This window comes from Apis mellifera, linkage group LG3 (genome assembly GCF_003254395.2).
Source record: "Apis mellifera strain DH4 linkage group LG3, Amel_HAv3.1, whole genome shotgun sequence".
Taxonomy (NCBI): domain Eukaryota; kingdom Metazoa; phylum Arthropoda; class Insecta; order Hymenoptera; family Apidae; genus Apis; species Apis mellifera.
The window spans coordinates 12,203,192-12,223,966 of NC_037640.1; the positions used below are offsets into that span (position 1 = coordinate 12,203,192).

At 34.4% G+C, this 20,775-nt stretch overlaps 3 protein-coding genes and 1 long non-coding RNA gene across 16 annotated transcripts; 3 read left to right on the forward strand and 1 right to left on the reverse strand.

Annotated features, from left to right (window-relative positions):
• The first annotated feature begins 166 nt into the window (after positions 1-166).
• Cpap3-d (cuticular protein analogous to peritrophins 3-D) lies at positions 167-5,975 on the forward strand. Its single transcript, NM_001172379.1, is given in 5 exon segments — positions 167-296; positions 2,012-2,230; positions 4,090-4,357; positions 5,411-5,545; positions 5,627-5,975. Coding segments are annotated over 5 exon segments (699 nt in total). The 5' UTR covers positions 167-238; the 3' UTR covers positions 5,646-5,975.
• LOC100577576 (protein obstructor-E) lies at positions 5,966-16,571 on the reverse strand. The gene is made up of 3 exons (XM_003251296.4): positions 16,347-16,571; positions 8,307-8,717; positions 5,966-6,977 (listed from the first exon to the last, which is right to left on the reverse strand). Exons 1-3 carry the CDS (start codon positions 16,396-16,398, stop codon positions 6,667-6,669), a joined length of 774 nt encoding a protein of 257 aa, XP_003251344.1. The 5' UTR covers positions 16,399-16,571; the 3' UTR covers positions 5,966-6,666.
• LOC113218669 lies at positions 6,905-8,222 on the forward strand. Its single transcript, XR_003304443.1, has 2 exons — positions 6,905-7,040; positions 7,321-8,222. It is a non-coding gene; the product is annotated as an uncharacterized LOC113218669 (long non-coding RNA).
• Positions 9,518-19,762, forward strand: LOC100577620. Of its 13 annotated transcripts, XR_003304435.1 has the most exons (9): positions 9,518-9,919; positions 10,024-10,289; positions 12,365-12,521; positions 12,804-12,908; positions 13,729-13,971; positions 14,298-14,516; positions 17,719-17,903; positions 18,028-18,070; positions 18,740-19,762. XR_003304435.1 is itself a non-coding variant. In XM_006569256.2 (3 exons), exons 1-3 carry the CDS (start codon positions 16,737-16,739, stop codon positions 19,067-19,069), a joined length of 639 nt encoding a protein of 212 aa, XP_006569319.1. In that variant the 5' UTR covers positions 16,479-16,736; the 3' UTR covers positions 19,070-19,762. The 13 variants fall into 13 exon arrangements, 2 of the variants coding, with proteins under 2 accessions (XP_006569319.1, XP_006569321.1); XR_001702594.2 differs by having other exon boundaries at positions 9,518-10,289; positions 12,365-12,707; XR_001702591.2 differs by having other exon boundaries at positions 9,520-10,289.
• Positions 19,763-20,775: the final 1,013 nt, after the last annotated feature.

Genomic DNA, 20,775 nt, shown 5'->3' on the forward strand with positions numbered 1-20,775 from the left:
TTCGCTTTTCCAAAATAATCGTCGATCTTAAAATCTCAAAACTCGCTCGGCTTCATTCGGTTCGGTTCACCGAAGCCGCACGAAGAAATCGAATCAGAGAACCGATGGTACATGGGTGGGGTAACCAGAGAGCAACTATACCGAGCAAGTGAAGGGAGAAGCTCTCTGTTCCGAGGTCGGTAACTAAGTGTCAGTAGTCAGAGTCGACCCGAGTGGAGGATCAGACCGAACGAGCACTATGATCGAGCATCGGAGGAGCGTGACCCTATTGGCCCTGCTGCCTTTTCTGCTCTCAGGTAACTATTTTTTTTTCTTCTCTTCTTTCTCTCTCTCTCTCTCTCCCTCTTTCTCTGTCTCGATCGAATCGATCACCTTCACCAGTATTCCTCGACGAGTTGCCCTCGTGACGAAACCTACTCCTATACGAATGGATGCCCCGCGATGCGTCTCGAGAAGCGCATCGACCGTTCTCCGGGTTGCATCCCGACAGGCGTCTCGATTCGATCGTTCCCTCGAGTTACGACATCCATTTTGTACAATTTCAATAGCTTTCACCTCCTCTCGCCATATGGTTGAGTCGAGCCGACCTATGATATAATGGCGGAGCCTGTCCACCGACAGAGTTGACTGAAAAATTAATTTGTTAAAATTTGTTAAAATTGTTGAATAAAGTTATTCTTAATATTCCAAAACAATCGAATCATTCGAATTTTATATTTCTTCTTTTACGATTAAATGAAAACGATTTTTGACGAAATATTGCAATTTATTGAAATAGAAATGTAATTACATATATTTATTTTCATGATATCATTTTAATTAGAATTATTTATATGTGAAATAGATAAATATATTTCTAGCGCAATGTTCGAATAAATTATTTCGAGTAATTCATTAAAATAACTTGAATCGTTTAAATTTTTCCCATCACTGCTATCGAGTTTGCATGCCTTATATTATACGAATATATGCATCGCCGATCACGATTTACTAGATATGTATTATTCATGCTCGCGCCATTCAGATAGCACGGCACGCTATCGCTTTTCTTATTCTTCTTTAAATATTTTTATATCTTCTTCGTCTTGTCTTTTCCGACCTCTGTACTTAATGCTATCTCTGTCACACTACTTGAAAGAATTTGAAAAAATCAATATTTTAGATTCACGTTGGTGATAATTTTCTTTACGTTTGCTAAATATTCATGATTCGGATGCTCGTTTTCATCGAATTGTTCAAGATCCATGTGTAGAAGGAAAAAAGTCGATTGTTTGGATTGGCCGGATCTTCGTCGTTTCCATGACGACTATCGCTCTAACCATTAAGCTATCCAAGGCCGACTGGCGATTCTTCCTCTTCTAATCTACGTAACAGATGCGAACGTAAACAAAGCGCGAATACCCGCAGATGTTACTTTCGCGCGTCAACAAAATATCTCGAATTCACGCGATCAGACGAAACATTGTTAGTTTCTCTTTTGCTATAACACTTTTTCTCTCTGACTGTATTATTTATTTTTTTTCGTATTTATTTGGTACACAAATGCATTTGTAGCATTTTTCCATTAAGCTTCGACCATCAGCAATTTGCGGTTTCCGCCAAATCACGTTTTTGCTTATTTGTTCCTCCATCGCGATTACTTTCCATTCGTCGAAGCGCTCCGTTGTTTCGACGTTGCATGTTTTTTTACTATCAAATCGAAATCACGAATCTTCACATTTTTTTTCGTTTTCATTCAATGTCTGCAACCTTGACTCGCTTTCTCTATCTTTTTGCCCGTTAAAAATATAATCTTATGCTCCTTCTACCATTCTCTCAAGGTAACGCATTTCAATATTTTAATATTCAAACTATTTTTTTTTCGAAATTCGAAGAATATAAATTTAACCTAAATAGTTTCTAAATAATTCCTATACTTCTTTAATTTTAATTTTCATTACACATATTTTTAATTCTACAATATACATACGATTTATATTGTATCATTTTTTTCCATTTTTTCGACATATAGTCGAGGCGACTACCCTTTTGGGGGCGCCACCGTGCCCCGATCCTCACGGAGTTTTCGCGTATGCCCACCCAGAGAATTGCAACGCCTTCTTCCTCTGCACGAACGGCACCCTGACCCTCGAGTACTGCGAGAACGGATTACTTTTCGACGGGCATGGCGCCGTGCACGATCACTGCAACTATCACTGGGCCGTCCATTGCGGGGATCGCAAGGCTGACCGTAAGTATCTTGTTACGCTCTCGATAATCGCAATGTCACAATGCTATATGCGTATATAAGAGCGTTTTGTCTTTCCAACTCGATCTATCGACGCTTTGAGATATACAGGGTGTCCCAAAAATAAATATATTAAATCTAGATTAATTGGAAATTCTTGAGATAATTTTGTTGTTTTGTGAACGAACAAAAAACAATTGGCCAATCACGGAATGCGTAACCTAGTCGAACGGTAGCGTTGGGTACGTACCATCGATCGAGCACGAACAAATCTAAGCAACGTATATTGAATATTATAATTTGTTCATTGTTCGTGATAACGAAATATAATTTTTTATCGATAAAAAAATATTTATATTATATTCAAACACTTTTTTTTGATATATATTACTTGGATTTGTTCGTGCTCGTCGGCGGTATATACCCAACACTACCGTCGCGACTCGACTAGGCTACGCGCTCCGTGATTGGTCTGCGTTTTTTTCGTTAATAATGCCCTAACGAATTTTCTTGCAGAGGAGAATGTTGGCTGAAATTACTCCAGAAATATTTCCAATTAATCTTGTCATATTTTTGGTATACACTTTATATAATCAATAGTGAGTTTTGAAAAATAATAATATTATTTTGAAAATTTTTTGGAAAAAGATAAAAAGAGTTAATTTTAGATTATATTTGATGGTAAGTAAAAAAATCCTTTGGAAGATATATTATAACGTTAATTATCAAATTATTCTAAGATAAATTTTTCGAATATTTTTAAAAAACTTTTCGATATAGCATTTTGCAAAATTGATTTTTATTCGAATTATTCAATGTACTATTCGATGTATTTCTCGCGATAAACGACAAAAAGAAACATTATATACGATAACTGTTTTATCGTTTGAGCATTAATCCATTCAAAAAGTAACTAGTTAAAAATTTCGAATAAAGTTATTTTCAGTAATTATTTATTAAAAATTTGAATAACATTTACTCGTAGCTATTATATAGTTAATTCGCTTTTCATATAATCTCAAGTATTAACGATTACAATTATTTGCAATTATCATTATGTTTTGAACAATAAATTATTGAAACTATTGAACTTATCGAAATAACTTTATTCGTAAGTTCAATTAATTTTAAATTTTGCCCATCACTATTTGAGAGGAAATATAGAGAGGTATAAAAAATTTATAAAAAAGTAAAAGTCGTATGGAGGAAGAAATTTAATAATATTTATGGCGTTTTACTGGGTCGCGTCAATGCCATTCGTTATAAAGACTTGCCGTCAAGTAAATTGCGTTCAGCAATGTTATTGCGACATACTTTTTTGTGTATACCTGTTTGGTAAAACGATTTGTTTTTTTAAAATATAATCGACGATCACTTTTACTTTCAAGAATTTTATTTTCACTCGACAATTATTATTTAACAAACTTGTCTTTAGTCGAATACGCGAACAAGAAATTATAAACTGATTAATTCTTTCCCTATCATGTATCGCATATATGTTTGATATTACGTTTCAATTTTTCTTTACAATAAATGCACGATATATTTTCTTATTGGTAATTTATAATATAATATGCATATATTGCGTTTCAATCTTCTTTAAATAATTATTTATATTTTTTTCAGAATAAATACACGATTTATTTCACTTTATTTATTTCACTTCAGAAATTCTATTTATATAAAACTTTCCTCTCAATCGATAAAAATCATCCACACCTGTTATCGCTAACTTTTTCTTAGCTAAAACATCCATATAAAAAGATGGATACATACACATATCGATTCTTTTCGCTTTGAAGAGAATATTGAGAATAAATTCGCAATAAGAAAAAAAAAAAACAAATTATATTATTTTTTAGTGACACCAATCAGCAGTCCTGGATGCAAATATCAATTCGGCCTTTACCCTGCGAGCGACGCCTGCAGCACCACCTATATCAGATGCGCCCATGGCCATCCTAACGAGGATCACTGCGACGCGGGATTGGTCTACGACGCGAAGAGTCACAATTGCGTCTGGCCCGATCAACTGTTGCCCTACTGCAATCCGGAGGAAATAGTCGGCTTCAAGTGTCCTCACAAAGTGCCTTCCCACAGCGCTGCCGCCAAGTTCTGGCCCTACCCAAGGTAAATTCTTTTTCAGACAATGGAGAATTATTCGTGAACCATTCGTAAATTCGTATTCGATTATAATCGGATACGCGTGGGCGATGTTCGGTGAATAAGAACAATGGGTGGATTAGGTTAAGTTAGGTTAGGTTATGTAAGAACGGTGTATCTGTTTCTCTCGAAATGAATCGAATGGCAATCGTATTTCAAAGGTGACGAAGCTTAAAAAAGTTTATTTATTTAAGAGATGAGCAAGATTTTATTAACGATTGAAGTTGTACAAAAGTAAGTAATGAAAAACGAGCAAAGTTATGCGAAAAGTTAAACTATATAATAGATACGAGTTATTCAAGCATTTCCATAAGTAATTACTTAAAATTTATTCGAAAAGGTTATATTACTTGAATAATTTATTATTCAAAGAAAAGGTCAACTATAGTCACAGTTGTACATTAATCTATTGAAAAAGTGATTAGTTAAGAATTTCGAATAACCTTACTTTAAATAATTATTTATTTATTCTTCACTATTATAATCGATTATAATCTCAAGCTATGTTGAACAATAATATAAATTATCGAATTAATTTATCCAACTAATTTTATTCGTAACGTATTTCAGTGCGTGTTTTTATTTCATTCTTAAATGCACGTCTTCGAAAATGTTTCGAGATCTTTTTCTTATTCAACGTTACCCGAAAGAGATATACCGATTAAATGGAATTACTTGGACGCCATCTGTAAAAAGTAAAAGAAGTTTCAGTTTCAAGTTCTTAAATATTGTACGACCAACTGGTTGTATATATCCGGTGGGTAAATTAAAAACCGGTCTACCTCCTCGAAGGGATGGATCGAAGAATACCCGCTGAGAGATGACACGTGTTTTACGATTATTCAGTTTCGTCGTTTCTCTCTCCGCTTGTATTACAACCGCGATAAAATGCGAGCGTCGCGTTCGAAATGCACGATAAGTAAATAACACTAATTCATCTTTTTTTTCAATTAATGTAATTTTAATTTTAAACGTATGATATTTTAAAATTAGTAAGTAAAAATATTTAATTTTTTTTAGATTCCCCGTACCCGGAGATTGTGGAAGATTGATCACCTGCGTCGACGGTAATCCACGTTTACTTACCTGCGGTGATGGAAAACTCTTCGATTCCGTGAGCCTGAGCTGTCTGGACCCTGATGAATTGCCCCACTGGTAACTTTATTTTTATTTTTATTTTTATTTTTATTTTAAGAAAAGCGAAGAAATGGAATTATCTTCTTCTCTCTGTTTCAGTGCCAACAACAATCTTTAAATCACATTCGTCGTCGAATTCTGCAAATTTTCTGGGATCATCGTTTCGCTCATTAATGTTAAAAATAATTAAGAGTAATTTAATTCTCTATCAATTTAAAAGGAAACAGGATACATATTCCTTCTGAATTATTACTTTAAATTTTGATCATTCATTGTTGTAACCGTCCAATTGAAACGATTGTTCTTCCATAACCGTGGAAAATTATTTTTCTATAATTTATTCGCAAAAATTTATTCGTACGTTCTAAGTGAAAAAGTATTGCTACAAAGAACAACGATGTGTACAACGAGTATTCGAATAAAAAACGTTGTCGCGTGTACAAAAAAATATACAACGTACACTTTATTCCAACGAGTTCTACATTCGTACAAGTGTGAACGTTTTTGATAATTACTTATAATTAGGGCGAGAACAGGGTGAGAATGGCTAAGAGAGAGAATTATTTACAATTCGGGGTGGTGAGAGAGAGAGAGAGAAAGAGTTACTTAATAATAACAATAATAAAAGAATATAAACGTGATTTCCATTACGATTTACCTATTTATCTTTTTTTTTTTTTCTTTCTTTTTTCTCTTTTTTTTAACTTAAACGTACATTCGTGCGACGACTTCATCAAGAAGATGATAATAAAACAAGAGAGATTGAAGAAGAAAAATCACTAACGCTTCTAATTAAAAAAAACATGCTCTATAAGCTTCGAATATACATGTTACTGAATTTTTATCCTCCCTCTTTTTTCACAAAATTAAAATTCTCCTTTTTCTCCAATTTCTTTTCGTATAAATTACTCGATGCGATTCGAAACTTTGGAATTTCCAAAAATAAAAAAAAAAAAAGAACGCTTCTCGCCGAGCAACTTCTTTCTTTAACCTCTTTTTCGCGAAACGAACGAAGATTTTCAAGAGTATTCACGAGTTTTCCTTTTACATTCGAAAAGAAAGATATCACCGGTCGAAAAGCGTACGATTGATCGAAAAAAAAAAAAAAGGGAAAAAAAAAAAAGAAAACGTCGGATCGTCTAATTTCTGGGGCGAGCTCGAAGCGGTATGGGCAACGCGCCGGCCGGCAATGGCGGAACACCGGGCGGAAGGTTCTCTTCCTCCGCTTCCTGCTCGTTCCTTCCATCGGGCAGATCGCCCTCGAGATTGGGTGGGGTCGTGGGTACGTCACAATCCTCGGTGGGCGGGACGACGCACCTCAGCGACCTTCGATCGAACACCAGCATCGCGGGGCATCGCTGCAATCGCGGGTATCCACCTTGACATTGCCAGTAACGATTGCACGATTTGCCCAAAGGAACGTTCCCGTTCGCGTCGTCGTTGCACAGTGCTGTCGAACGAAAAAAAATCATAAATGAAATATACACCGATTTGGAGATACAAATGGAGAATGGTATATATTACAATTTTTTATTTTTCGTCTAAGGATTAAACGAGTAAATTTGATACTATGGAATATTAATGATTAGTATAACTGTATAAAAGATTTAGTAATATAATGGATGTTGTAATATTTTGGCTCACGAATGAATGAATCGAAAGAGAAAATTACGTTATAAGAAAAAATAATGTTTTGATGGATTTTATATAAATATTTATATAATTGAAGATATCAAAGAGTAGGATAAAGATAGATAGTATTTCAATTTAAAATTAAGATCTTATTATTTCAGTTCACAATGGAGACATCTGATGGTGTAAGAAGAAAAGACTTTCGAAACTGCATTTTTTAATGCAAACTTATCGATATATCCAGTGGATTTTGAAAATATTTTTGTGTTCATTCAATCGATGTCGAAAGATGAAACTATTCCAAGATTAATTTCCTCGCGGATAGATCATCGTGAATGAAACTTCTTCTAGATTTGTCACGGGTACACGGTCACCGTCGAGACGACAGTGGCGACGACGCGTGGGGCAGACGCGAAGGCGAGCTCGCCTCGAATGCTAATTAACGACTCGCCTCTTTTCTACAGTGGAGGCCACTGACTCGTGGCTCGCACACAGAGCCACGCGCGTGTACCTACTCTTACATGCTCACTTTCGAAAGTGAGAATGATCGTCGTCCCCTCTGGCAACGAGTTTCGCGAAAGAGAGGAGAGAGAAAGAGAGAGAAAGGGGAGACGAAGAATTCCCTGAATCGGTTAATTGAGAAACTCGTACGGTACAGAAAAGGTGTATGAGACATCGATTTTTCTGCATTAACTTGATATTCGTTTTATAAGATTGTGTACGTTTTACCGAAAGAAATTTATTCGTACGTTTCAATTGGAAATATCTTAATTTAAAAATTCTGATTTTAGCAAAAATCAAAAATTTACTTCTGAATATTCTCCGATTTTAAGAAATTTATTTTAAAACTTTGTACATTGACTTTATCTCCTTTGGTAAAAAGAAAATTGCTTATATACGACTTTACGTACCAATAAAATTTCATTAGGAATAAAAAAAATTTCGTCGAGAAATAAAAAAGCAATTTCGAATATTTTCATAAATACACTTGTTCGTTATTCAACTTTCCTCTAAAATCATTTTACGAGTGGAACTATCCTGCATGAATATTATTTTCAAAAAACAAAAAAATGAAGAAAAGACCTAAAGCTAAATTGAAAACTTTTTAAATTTCTTTTCAAATCTTATCATCTAAGGATTTACTCACGATGCTTTTGACATCCTTCCACGTTCTCGGGCCAATCGCAGGACCTTGCCCTCTCGTTGTACAAAAGTCCACCGATGCACAATTGTTCGGTGGCGGTTCCGTTCCAACAGGTCCAGTACCGCGTGCAAGAAGTCTCGTGGCCGAATATGCCGTAGAGCCAATCGCAATGCTCGGCAGGAATCGGTGGATTAGCCTGCCGCTTTCCGTCGCAATAGTTCGCTCTCCACGGATAGTCGCAGCCCTCGGTCACGCCTCGATGCTTCCCAGCGAAAACAAGACCGTTTGGACAGTCGAACAATTCTGGACGCCCGTTCACGCATTCCCAATAACGATCGCAATACTCTATGTCACCGACCACTCTGGATTTTGTTTGGCAAGGATCTTCTTGCTGCTGTTTCTGCCCCTGCGATCCTGCGAACGTGTAAATAGATTGTAGAATTTTCAAGAACAAGATTCAAATTGTTTGTACATCGATTATTATGAAGCAGAAAAAAGGTTGAAGCGATATATATTTGATATTCGTATACTTCGAATAATTTTCTTTGATAATTAATGTAAATATCATTATTTGTTAAAATGATTGTAATTGGAGAGATGTAAAAATAAATATATATCTTTACCTGTGAAAATGTAAATAAAATGTATATTTTTGAAAATAAGATCGAAATTTTACGTATTTCGATTATTATATGGTAGAGAAAATATTGTAAGTGAAATGCAGTAAGGATGAAAGTAATGATTTAATATATTTATCAAGAGAAACGATAAAGAGGTTCATAATGTTATTATTAAGTATTTATTCTATGATAATTATGCAGCAGTGAAAATGTTATAAATGAAATGCAATAATTGAGGATGAAAGCAATGATAATTTAGATTTTTAATGGTGTATTCATTTATATAAATGATTGTAACTCAACGAACGAATTGAAATATTAATCAAAAACATTTTCTCGATAAATAATATGGAATTCATCATTTTATTTAATTGTTCCAGTTAGTTAAACTACGTATTATTCATTTTTAGAAAAGATTGGACTTACTTTCGATTATACTTTCCATTTTATAATTCGAAAAAAAAAAATGTGAATAAATTGGAAATCAATGCTTAAACTTTATTTTTTAAAATCTATAATTTTCATAATTCATAAAGTGTCTACGTGCGATCTTAAAGAATAAATCTACAATTCAATGAAAATGACAATTGTTACCCGTTAACAATACCAATTATGAAACGGCGGCGAAAATCAAACGCATTTTTCAATCCATTGTAGACATAGCGGATGAAAGAGTGTCGTTGCACGGTTTTCCAAACAGGAAATTATGCGTAATCTCCATTGAGAAGGCCAAACGGATCGCGATTAAATATCAAGTTGCACGACGATACACGTTCGTGTTCTCTTCTTTCGATTCAGGAACACGTTCCCGCCGACCGTGAGGCATAGTAACACGATTTCTTCTGCCTGATCAGATCGAACATTTCTGACTCATCGTTCATTGGCTAACATCGATATTCGCCAACCAGTCACGATTTTCTTCTCGTATATCTCCATGCATGGAATAAAATTTATCGTAAATATTGTTCTCTTCGACTGCTTATTCTCGATTAAAAAGTACGTACATGCTAATAATATTCGTTCTTAAAAAATATATATATGTAATTTGTAAAAAATATTCATCAATCTTTTCTACTACTCAATCTTTTTACCGACTAAAGATGTCTACGATCAATCGTTGTTAAGCGAAACATGTTCGCACAGTAATAGCTGCCAACTGCTAAAATAATCAAGTTTCTCCTCTTCCAAGTCGTTTGGCTAGTGGTAAACGTTACACTAGCACGTAACGCGTTACAAAATAACTTTCCAAATGCACACAATAATCACGTAACACTTGGGTCATCGCAATTGGAAGATTTTTCTTTTTTTTATAAGAAAATTGAAGAGGAAGAAAATCTTGTGAAAGAAATTGCACCAGAATCACATAGTAAGTCTATCTTGAAATCTATCTTGAAATCTGATTCTTGTTGATAAATCATGATAATACGCGATGTATTACATAGGAATATGAAAACTTTATGTATCTAATTTATTACATACGTTACCAACATCCTCTCGGAATAAATCTGAGTGCGAAATAAAATTACAATTAGAATATCGCGAGATATTAACTAAGAAGATTACTAAAATATCTTTTTCTCTCTCAAATACATCACGAATGATTCTATCCTACTTCAATTTGTCCATGTAAATATTTTATTCGAAAAATTCATTTTTTGAAGATTCGATATAAAACCGAGATTTTTTGAAAAAGTAAAATTTTAATCACAAAATTCTTGATACTTTCCAAGACTCGACGTGCTCGAATAATTTACGATTATCTTACAATTTCGATAACTGAAAATAATCGATAAAAAAATTATTCAAAGAATACTTCTTGAAATTCCACTCGTTCCTAGTCCACTTTCAGTAGTATCGAAATATAACACAAAGCTGAGCCTGTGCTCGGTAGAGGTTAGTCGTCGAAATGGAACGCGGTCCTGCAACTAGTGCCGTGAAATTAATTTACGCGAAGAGCGGTGCAATCGTTTAACCGCAGGAGATTACACGTAGTAATATCTCGGTTAATGGACACAATTCGGTCGAGGGATCGGTTAGAAAAGTAAATAGTAAAGTAAGGTGGGAAGGTAGCTCGTAGCTCGCTCCCAAGAGAGCACGGTCCCGAGTGAAAGTGTCTAGCCTTGACTTGCAACCTTCAACCCGCCTCTCCCCCCCTCGTCAAATCGAACAGCGCTCGAGTTTTGCTCTAACGCCGTTCCCATCCTTCGTTCGATCGAATCGACGAAACATCGATTTCGAACGATCAAAATTGGACGAGGAAGTAGGAAGAGAGGAGATAAATATTACGATAGTTGCTCGACGACTTTCTCGACGAGCGAGTGTGTTGATTATCGATCGTCGTACGATGCTCGTTTTCTACACGCCAGTCTGACTACACATATGTAATCGAATGATGCGTAAACAAAAAAGGAAAAAGGAAAATAGAGTAACGATCAATATTCTATCGAAGAAAATGTAACGTGAAAGAAAGATTCTGTGAATTTCGTTCGTTTCGTGTTTTGCAAATGGAAATTCACGAATAAAAATTTGACACGCGACATATTGCGATTCTACGTGATTCAGAATTAGGTTAGATTAGGTTAAGTTGAATAAAACGAGATTGTGCGAAGCGAATTAACGAGCGATGATCGTATTGTCCGTTCGATTTCGAGGTTCTCGTTTGATCGAGAATGTCGATCGGTATTCCTTTCACTTTTTTGGAATGCAAAACGAACAGAAGAAGATCGAAACGATGGACGACGTCTCGAATTGAATCTCGATCACTGGCGAGATTAAACCGCTGTGTCTGTGAACGAGCTTCGAGATGCGGCTTGCTTTCGAATGAAATCATTTGCTATTTTTTTTCTCTTTTTTTTTTCCTTTCAATACCATCCTTGACGGTATAGTTAGAACATAGGCAGTTGAATGTCAAGGATGCATGCACTTCTACGATGTATAAAACAGAATAATTATTTTGAATGATGTTTAAAATTTATAAGTTCATTCGCTTTTTTAAATCAGAATTTAATAAGAGTAGAAAGAAGATTATAGATTTTTCAAATATAATCAATGATAAATATATTTATTGACAAAAGTTAAGAGGTAAATTAATCATTTATTTATTTTATTTGTTCCTTATGGATATATATATATATATATTTATTATTTATTGATTTGGCTTTAATATAATAAGCCAAATATCTTAAAAATTTTACATTAAAAATTATCAAGAATTAAATACAAATGTGCTTATAAAAAAATTAATAAATTTATATAATAAAATTATCAATTTTAAAAGATACATAATTTTCTTTCATTTCTCAGAATTACAATAAATGATAAAATAAATTTCGAAAAATCACAATTTGACTATCTTTGATCTCTTATGAGAATGAGTGATACAAATTTTGCAAAAAATTATTTTTTTTCTTAATTTTTATTAATATGTTTTCAAATTTTCAGAGTTAAACAATCATATCATGAAACATCGAAGAGAAACGAGCGAGAAGCAAGCGCAACACCAGCGCCTTTCCGAACATATCACTGCGCCGCCATTCGAAAACTAGAATGCTCGACAGAATGTTGCTTCCAACATGCAACAATGTACCGGGTTGAAATAGTGGGTTTACCTTCTAGCATACCAGAAATTGTTTCCGCACGTAGCCTCCTATATTTGATATTTAACTGCTTGCGTGACCGATTAAGAAAACGAAAAGTGAAAAACAAGTGATAATCTTTTTTTAATCGAGAAAATAAAACGGACACGCTCGTAAAATTACGAACTTCATTTTAATAATAAACAGTTGTAATTTTATTTGAATCATCAATGTAGAAATTATAAATACATTTTAACGTTTATATTTTAACAAACAAATGTTAAAATTGTTTGTTGACTTTGTAGGTGGACACATCCCTGGTTAAGCTAGGTTAGGTTATGCAACAGAGATTCTTATTAGTAGTGTCGAAGCACTGGGATACTTTCCTTTCCTTTACGACTTGTAAAGAGGTAAGTGTTCGCGGTAAATTGTTAGAATCTAAGCAATAAGAATCAAAGGCGAGTACGTATCTGTAAAATCTCTAATTGTTTGTGTTCCACAAATAACACGTGCAGTTTATTATGAACTATTCATTTCTTTCATCCTTTCCTAATGCTCGACTATTATTTCTTTCTCTACTCTCAGTAGAAAAATTAATGACCAATTGCATTTCTTCGTAGCTTACGTTCTTCTTTACCTACATCTATTCAAATATATTTTATTATTCCATAAATATCACAAATGTCACTGTTTGGATCACAGATGCTGTTCGTCGATTCCAAAGAACGTGTATGCGAACTCGTGTATCTTGGAAACATTGCAGAATTAGTTATGCATAACTCTTTAAGAATGTGTAACGTCCATATCTAATAGAATGGAACGTATGCAACATCACATAACATATTGCCTCGCGCGAGATATTCGAAGAGAAAGGTCTTTCCATACGCTTTTCCATGATTTAGAGAAAATTCTTAATGCGTGCACTTTCCCAAATAAATAAATATCTTGTCATTCTTATTGAAATCGACTTTCCACCGGTTAAAAAACCGTAATATTTCAGAAAATTGTCTCGATCTATTCAAAAGTAAATCGACGAGGATATGTACAATTTCGATCGAATTTTTCTTTTCGCTTTTTTTGCATGTTTTCAAGCAAAGACAGGTTGACAGTGGTTCTCAACCTTTCTCAGAATGAATTCTTTTTTCGTAACCGATCTATCTATTAATTTAATTTAATTTGATTTAATTTAACTTTTTAATCTTTCTGTTTGCGTTACGTGATAATACGAAGAAATTACGAGAGTTGGCTGAGAAATGCGACAGGTTTATAGAAAATGTTGTGTAGAAAATTTTATCGCATACCAAACCAGTGCTACGACAAAATGTGCAAATGTCACGTTTCACCGTTTCATTTCTTCCTGATCACGGAATATCGACATACAGTCTTCCTGAATCCAGTAACGGGATATATATATATACACGCTTGTTCTCAATCCCTCTCCACGTGAGGTGCAACGTTCAAAAGTCGGCTCATGTAAGTCACAATCCAAATGTTTATGAGATACGTGCCACTTCCTTTTTCTTCTTCTACTGTCCGTCTCGTGTCTTTTTCTCGCTCTATGAATGCGCTTGTCGAGAAATAATTTTCAAAGAAAACGTTCTCTTTGACGATTGTTTTTTTTTTACTTATGTGATGTAAAACTTGTTTTGGTAAACAAGATTAATTATATAATCGTGTGATAAAATTCGATCGGAAAATTTAGTTTTTCTCTGAAAAAGACACTCGAGACTATAATATTAATGCATATTGACCAACGTGAAACGATTACTTTTTCTAGAATGATTTTTTTTTTTTTTCAGACACAGCAGCCTCCTTTTACTTCTTTTCCATGCGCATAATTTGTTCCTTTTTCCTCGGCTCGAGGTTACGTCGAAGAAAACGTTTCTCCACCGCGTTTTCCCACTAATCAACCGTTTTAATAGCAGTTTTTCTACGTTGTTGTGGGACAACTTCCGGGTCCAGGCCACGTCGAAGAGTGTATTCATGCGCGACGATGCATTTCCGGGAGAAATACAACGGTATACAACAAGTTTATTAGCCTTAGAATTTTTATCACGGACGGAAGGAGAACAATGGCGGAAATCGGTCGAAAGTAATTCGACCGTCCAGAAAAATAATTTCTATTATGCAAAATTATGCGGTGGAAAGTAAGATCTGTTGCGTAAAGAGGTTAACTCTTTCGAGATGTTTTTTTTTGTCTTTAAGATTTTTGATATCATTATGTGAAATTAATAATTTCGAATTTTTATTGTTTTAAAGAATGTATCATTATGTTGATAAAAAATTTTGCAGGAGACAACAATATCCCGCCTGAGAAAAATCTGCATGCATTTTCACCGACCGAATAAGTTACATGGATTTTGCATGGAAGAATTGAATTAATATGCATGAATGTTTTAAACGAATATTTTTGGCATAAAGTGAAAGTATCGAAAAGTATTTGATAGTTCAAAGCAGATGTTTATTTAGAAAGAATTACGAAACAGGAAGTATACTCGTGTTTCATAATTGAAGAGGTTAGATGTACAAGTGACATTTTCTCTATTTAAAACTTACTTGGATATTAAATTCTTCTTTATTTTTTTAAATACAAAATATTTTTATCATCTCCAGACAAAAAATTGGTTAATAACTTTATAATGCACGAATGCAAAATAATTAAAAGAGGAAACACACAGAGAGAGAGAGAGAGAGAGAGAGAGAGAGAGATCTATCTGCCGAGCTACTTTCATATTTTCACTCCCGAGACACGGGAGAAAGTTCTCGAGATGTGTGAAACCCGGTGAATGCCCGTCATTGTCTCTTACGAAAACGCGTGTAACAATTACTAGAAAAAAGGCATTTGCTTGAATCGAATTTTCTACTATAAATAATAACGGAAATTGTATAACGAATAAAAAAAATAGGCTGTTAGAATCAATAATCTGAAGTAATTAGTTGCAGTCCATTAACGATTAATCAATATTATCTCGCAATCTTGTTTGAAAAAGTAAAAATTATAATAATGATTAAAAATAGAAAAAACGAATTTTTGTTTCGTTGTAAAATATCGATATTAAAAGAATATTAATAGAATAGAATTATTCGATTTATTTCGAGTTGTATTCTACTACTTTCACCAATTGGATACTGGATTAAACGATTCGATTGATTAAGCGATTCGATAAACAGTAACGAGAAAGTTATTTAGTAACTCGATTCAATTCATTTATATTCAAATAGATCAATCAAATATTTAATATTCGATGTAAAGTGAATAATCAAAGACGATTAATCGTGCGAAGGACACGCTGTTCGATCGAGAAACATTGATGTGAAAACGCAAAAAAAATCGAGAGGATCGTCGTTGCGAAAGTAGGCCGACGCGCACTTTTTAGATCCAGCTGCTGTGAGAAACGCGATGGTCTGATCACAGAAAGTCCGTTTTCACTTACACTCGCGGCTCTCTGTATCGCTCAATTAAATTTAATCGAAAAATTTGATCGATTCTTATTTATATTAAACACGCGATAATGTGGCGAGACAAATGTGTGAGACAAATATAAACGGCACTTAAATCGTTTATTATGTACAAGCATTCTTCACGCGGACGCGCTGTGTTATCGTCCGCTACTCGGACGGTAAAGTTGTTTAATTTATACGAGCGATTGCTACCGACCGCGCATTCTCGCTTTAACGACACGATAAACAAGCATCGTGGTTAACGTTCGGGATGGAACGATTCATCCTTGTGGGAGGAAGAAGGCAAGAAAAACATGGGGTAGAGGAAAAAGGAGAAAGAAGAGACGGAGGAAGATGGAGAAAAGGAAGAGAGAGAAAAGAGCAAAAAGTGCGGTAATGGGACTCACCGTGCGCGACCAGAAACAGCAAGAGTAACGAGAGAGCCTGGGACGACACCATTTCTGCGACTTGTCTCCTGCTCGGCCTTGGACAAGACCAATTCGATTAACTGGAAATTGCTCGAATTTCGATCCGGTGGCCTGGAATCATCCAAAGGTGGGGCTGGAAGCGTGAAGCGGATTCTTATGGGTACCGAAGAAGCTCGGCTGATGAGTTTTCGTGTCGAGACTGGTCACTGGGAGAGGCGTTTGGCTTCGTGTCTTATATGAGCTCCCCACTCTTCCGGCAGGTCCGATCTCTGGCGCATAGGAAGGCCTCCCTCGAGAACACACCTGGTTTCTTCTATCGAGGACTACGTCGTGTACTTACTACTCTCGTTAAGTATCCTCCTTTCGTCGATGATACTTTGGAAATATCTTGGAAAACAAAATATAGTTGGTGACTCTCTCGTTCGAAACGCCTGTCCTTCGTCCTGCTTTTTGCTCGACCGGCATTTCTACACATGGAATGGATACGCAGCAGGTAAAAGGAGGTAATTCATAATACGCGGGATATTTGTGGAATTGAATGGGGAAATTATGAAAGTGATTTTTCTATTTTCTAAGAATTATTGAAATAATAACGTTCGTGTATCGAATCGTTGAAAATGGAATATTTCTTCATTCGAATTATTATTAAATATATCGAACGATCGAATAATTTTTGTTTAATTGTAAAATTAACTTAAAAGATTTTAAACATTAAGTTCGTTTTATTATACAATTTTTCAGAGGTTAACGTGATTAGATTCGATCGAAGTCACACGCAGACCCGCGGTTTCAATTTCATTGTACGTGATTTAGTAAAGTAATTGAATTTGGTGTTTCACGCTCGGATACTTCGCTGGGACAAATTGCCTCTATACTCGATCGTGTTTCACTTCCGTTTTCTTTTTTCCTTTTGTGCGACCAAATATGCAGATATCCTTCCTGCTTTCTATGCCATCTCTCAAAGCTATTTTTTTTCTCATTATTATGCGTATCACATTATTTTATGGAAAATCAATTTTATAAAATTAACAAAATATCCTACATCGTAGAATTTCTCCTGTTACAAACAAATTAATTGAATATTAAATATATATTAATTCAATTACAAATATTATAGGAATGAAATTGTATCAGAACATTCGATCTTGAAAAGAGGTTATATCGATTAATTTGGAGGTTATGTAAGCTTAAATAGAATTGTTATGATAACAAACAATTTTTTAAAATTACTTCGAGAACAATCTCTCCTTGTTTAATCAGAAATTGTGATAAACAAAAAAAAAATTTATATACATCTCATGGACAAATTTTATTTTAGATATTTTAACAGAACCGGCCTATTTATTTGCAGTTTCGAGAGAAGACCTTCACGGTTTCTTTCACCGTATCGAGTCGCTTCATAACTCGGTGAAAATCATGGTGAAACACACTCTTGATCATTGGATGAAAATCACTGGCATTCATCTTCTTTTCACATTGTCGTCGCGCTTTTGTGTTCAGACGGAAGTGGATAAACGATCTCGTAATACCTACGAGGTATGATTCATACTTAAGACAATTTAAACATTCATAATAATTTTCCGTATAAATTAATTATTTAATTTGGGATATTATTAAAATTGGTATTAATATTTTTCTCTCTCTCTTTCTCTCTCTCTAGAATTTTGTTTTCTAAACGATTTTATGAAGTGGAACAATTAATGGTAAATATAACGTTAATTAATGAATTTCTAATTTCACGTCATTTCATTTATTAAGAGAATGATCATTAAATATAACGCGGTGATAATTTTACTTACTAATCGCTCTTGTTGATTAACAAATAATAATAAAAAATATACTTTCCCCTAGTGTATTTAACAACTCGCACAGCAGTTCGTCTTTTAAATTATTCCATTATTCGTTTCTCAGACTTGTGTTCTCTATTTGCAAAGGCTTGTGCAACTAAGTGAATCGTATTAAGCACAACGTTTAAGTTAATTATTAATTCCACGCGAACGAATAACAAAGTAGTTTCTCCTTCCTTTCCATTCTACCTCTCTCACTCCTTTCACTCCTTTCATTCTCTGTAACCAACCCTGTAAAAATTTTGAAAAATTTCTCTCTTCTCATGATAACCAACAGCTATAAATATTTACACCAAACTCGAGGAGAATTTATCAATTAATTATCAATTATTAATTGTTCCCTTTTTTTCTTTTACAAAAATTCCTATATATTGAATATATAAGAATTTTAAAAATCAAAAAAAAAAAGAAAATGCAATTTAATAAATGGTTAAAGTATCGACGAGAAAGATTTATTTATTTATCAGAAAGTCACACAATATCACCAAGGCTATCTGCCACTTTCTCACAGTACCGAACGTTCAGTTTCAGTTTCTCAATTTACATAGAGAAGAAGAAAGAGAAGATTTCGCAAGGAGCCGAATATTGTACTTCCCGGAAGAAGGAACACTCGAAGCTCAAGCACCATATTTAACGAGGATTCTCTCGCTTTGTTACCTCCCTTTATGTAAGGAAACAGGAGGAACTAAGGACACAGCTTGTTACCAGATTGAAAGATTATCGCGATGCTCGGTGGGAATGGTCACAAGAGGAAACGAGACACCTGTGAATAAAAACAATGGCCGCGGAGTTTCGAAAGTCTCTCGCGTTTGTTTACCCCCCTTTTCCACCCTAACAATCATGCTCGTTAATTAATCGTGCTATCAATTGATTCACACCATTGCATTCGCATATACAGTGTTGAAATTGTAACTGAAATTGTAACTGAATTATTATATATTCTCTTTGATAAAATAAATGATAAAGTTTGAGATTGTTATATTGTGATCACGTATAATGAAAATATTTAAGAAGATATATATATATATTTTATTGTAAATTGTGAGATGAATGGAAGACAAGTTTGAGATTGAAAATAATTGCGAGGAAAATATATTTTTATTAGCCAATATCGTCGACGTTGTATATACGATTATGCAAATTGTGGGATAATTGAAAAATTATCTCGCGGAGAAAATGATTAAAACGATGATTTCTTATCGGCTACTTCATTACAGAAGATCGTGCCCGTGTTGATAGATTAATGGAAGGATGTCTGGTCTTATCTCATCCCGTCGGGCGAAGGATTTAATATTGTCGCATTAAGAAGACGTTTTAATTAATTTGGATGAGCAATTCTCTTTGCGTATTCTTTTGTTTACGATATTGTTGCATCGAGATAACGATTAATCAATCATTAATTTGCTTGGAATTTTTTTAATTTAGCGTTTGGACACATTATTATTGTAATCCCTTTGACAATTATAACCAGTTTCATCATTTTTTTTTGCACTATCCTCGATTCGGGGTGTTAAAACGAACAGCAATAAAAATAGGATAAATTTGAGAGCCTCTGGGTTTAAGTCTTCTGAAGAAACTGTTGTGAGGCCTGTGGCTCGCTATGACCCGGAGAGCAAGGACCTCTGGTCCTTGACGAGTTCGAGTCCGCCACTTCTTCACTCCTTCTCTTATTTTCTCCTCTTATCTTTTATTTTTCTCCCTTTTACCGTGGACTCTCCCGTGTCTCATCCCACACCGGTCCTTTACGTCCTTTTTAATTGTTTTATCGTCGCTCCATCTCTCTCCTCGTTAAAGCACGCTCATTAGGTCGCTTCAACGAAAAATCCCTAGCAAACCCTGTCTCGACACTTAATGCGTACAACAACATATAATTCTTCGTAACGAAAATTCTAATTCAAATTCTTTTCGAAAAAATTGACAAATCTTATTTATTAACCGCCCGGTCGTGAATTTTTTTTTTTTATTCTTTCCTTCTCCGCTATTTTTTTTTTTTTGCAATATAAATTTCATTTGTGAACGAAAAATCCCTAGCAAACCCTGTCTCGACACTTAATGCGTACAACGTATAATCCTTCGTAATACGAAAATTCAAATTCAAGTTCTTTTTGAAAAAATTGACAAATCTCATTTATTAACCGCCCGGTCGTGAATTTTTTTCTTCCCCGCTATTCTTTTTTTTTTTTGCAATATAAATTTCATTTGTGAACGAAAAATCCCTAGCAAACCCTGTCTCGAAACTTAATGCGTACAACGTAATAATCCTTCGTAATACGAAAATTCAAATTCAAATTCTTTTTAAAAAACTTGACAAATCTTATTTATTAACCGCTCGGTCGTGAATTTTTTTTTTATTCTTTTCTTCCCCGCTACTCTTTTTTTTTTTTGCAATATAAATTTCATTTGTGAACGAAAAATCCCTAGCAAACCCTGTCTCGAAACTTAATGCGTACAACATTCCTTCGTAATAATCTTTCGTAACGAAAATTCAAATTCAAGTTCTTTTTGAAAAAATTGACAAATCTTATTTATTAACCGCCCGGTCGTGAATTTTTTTTTTTATT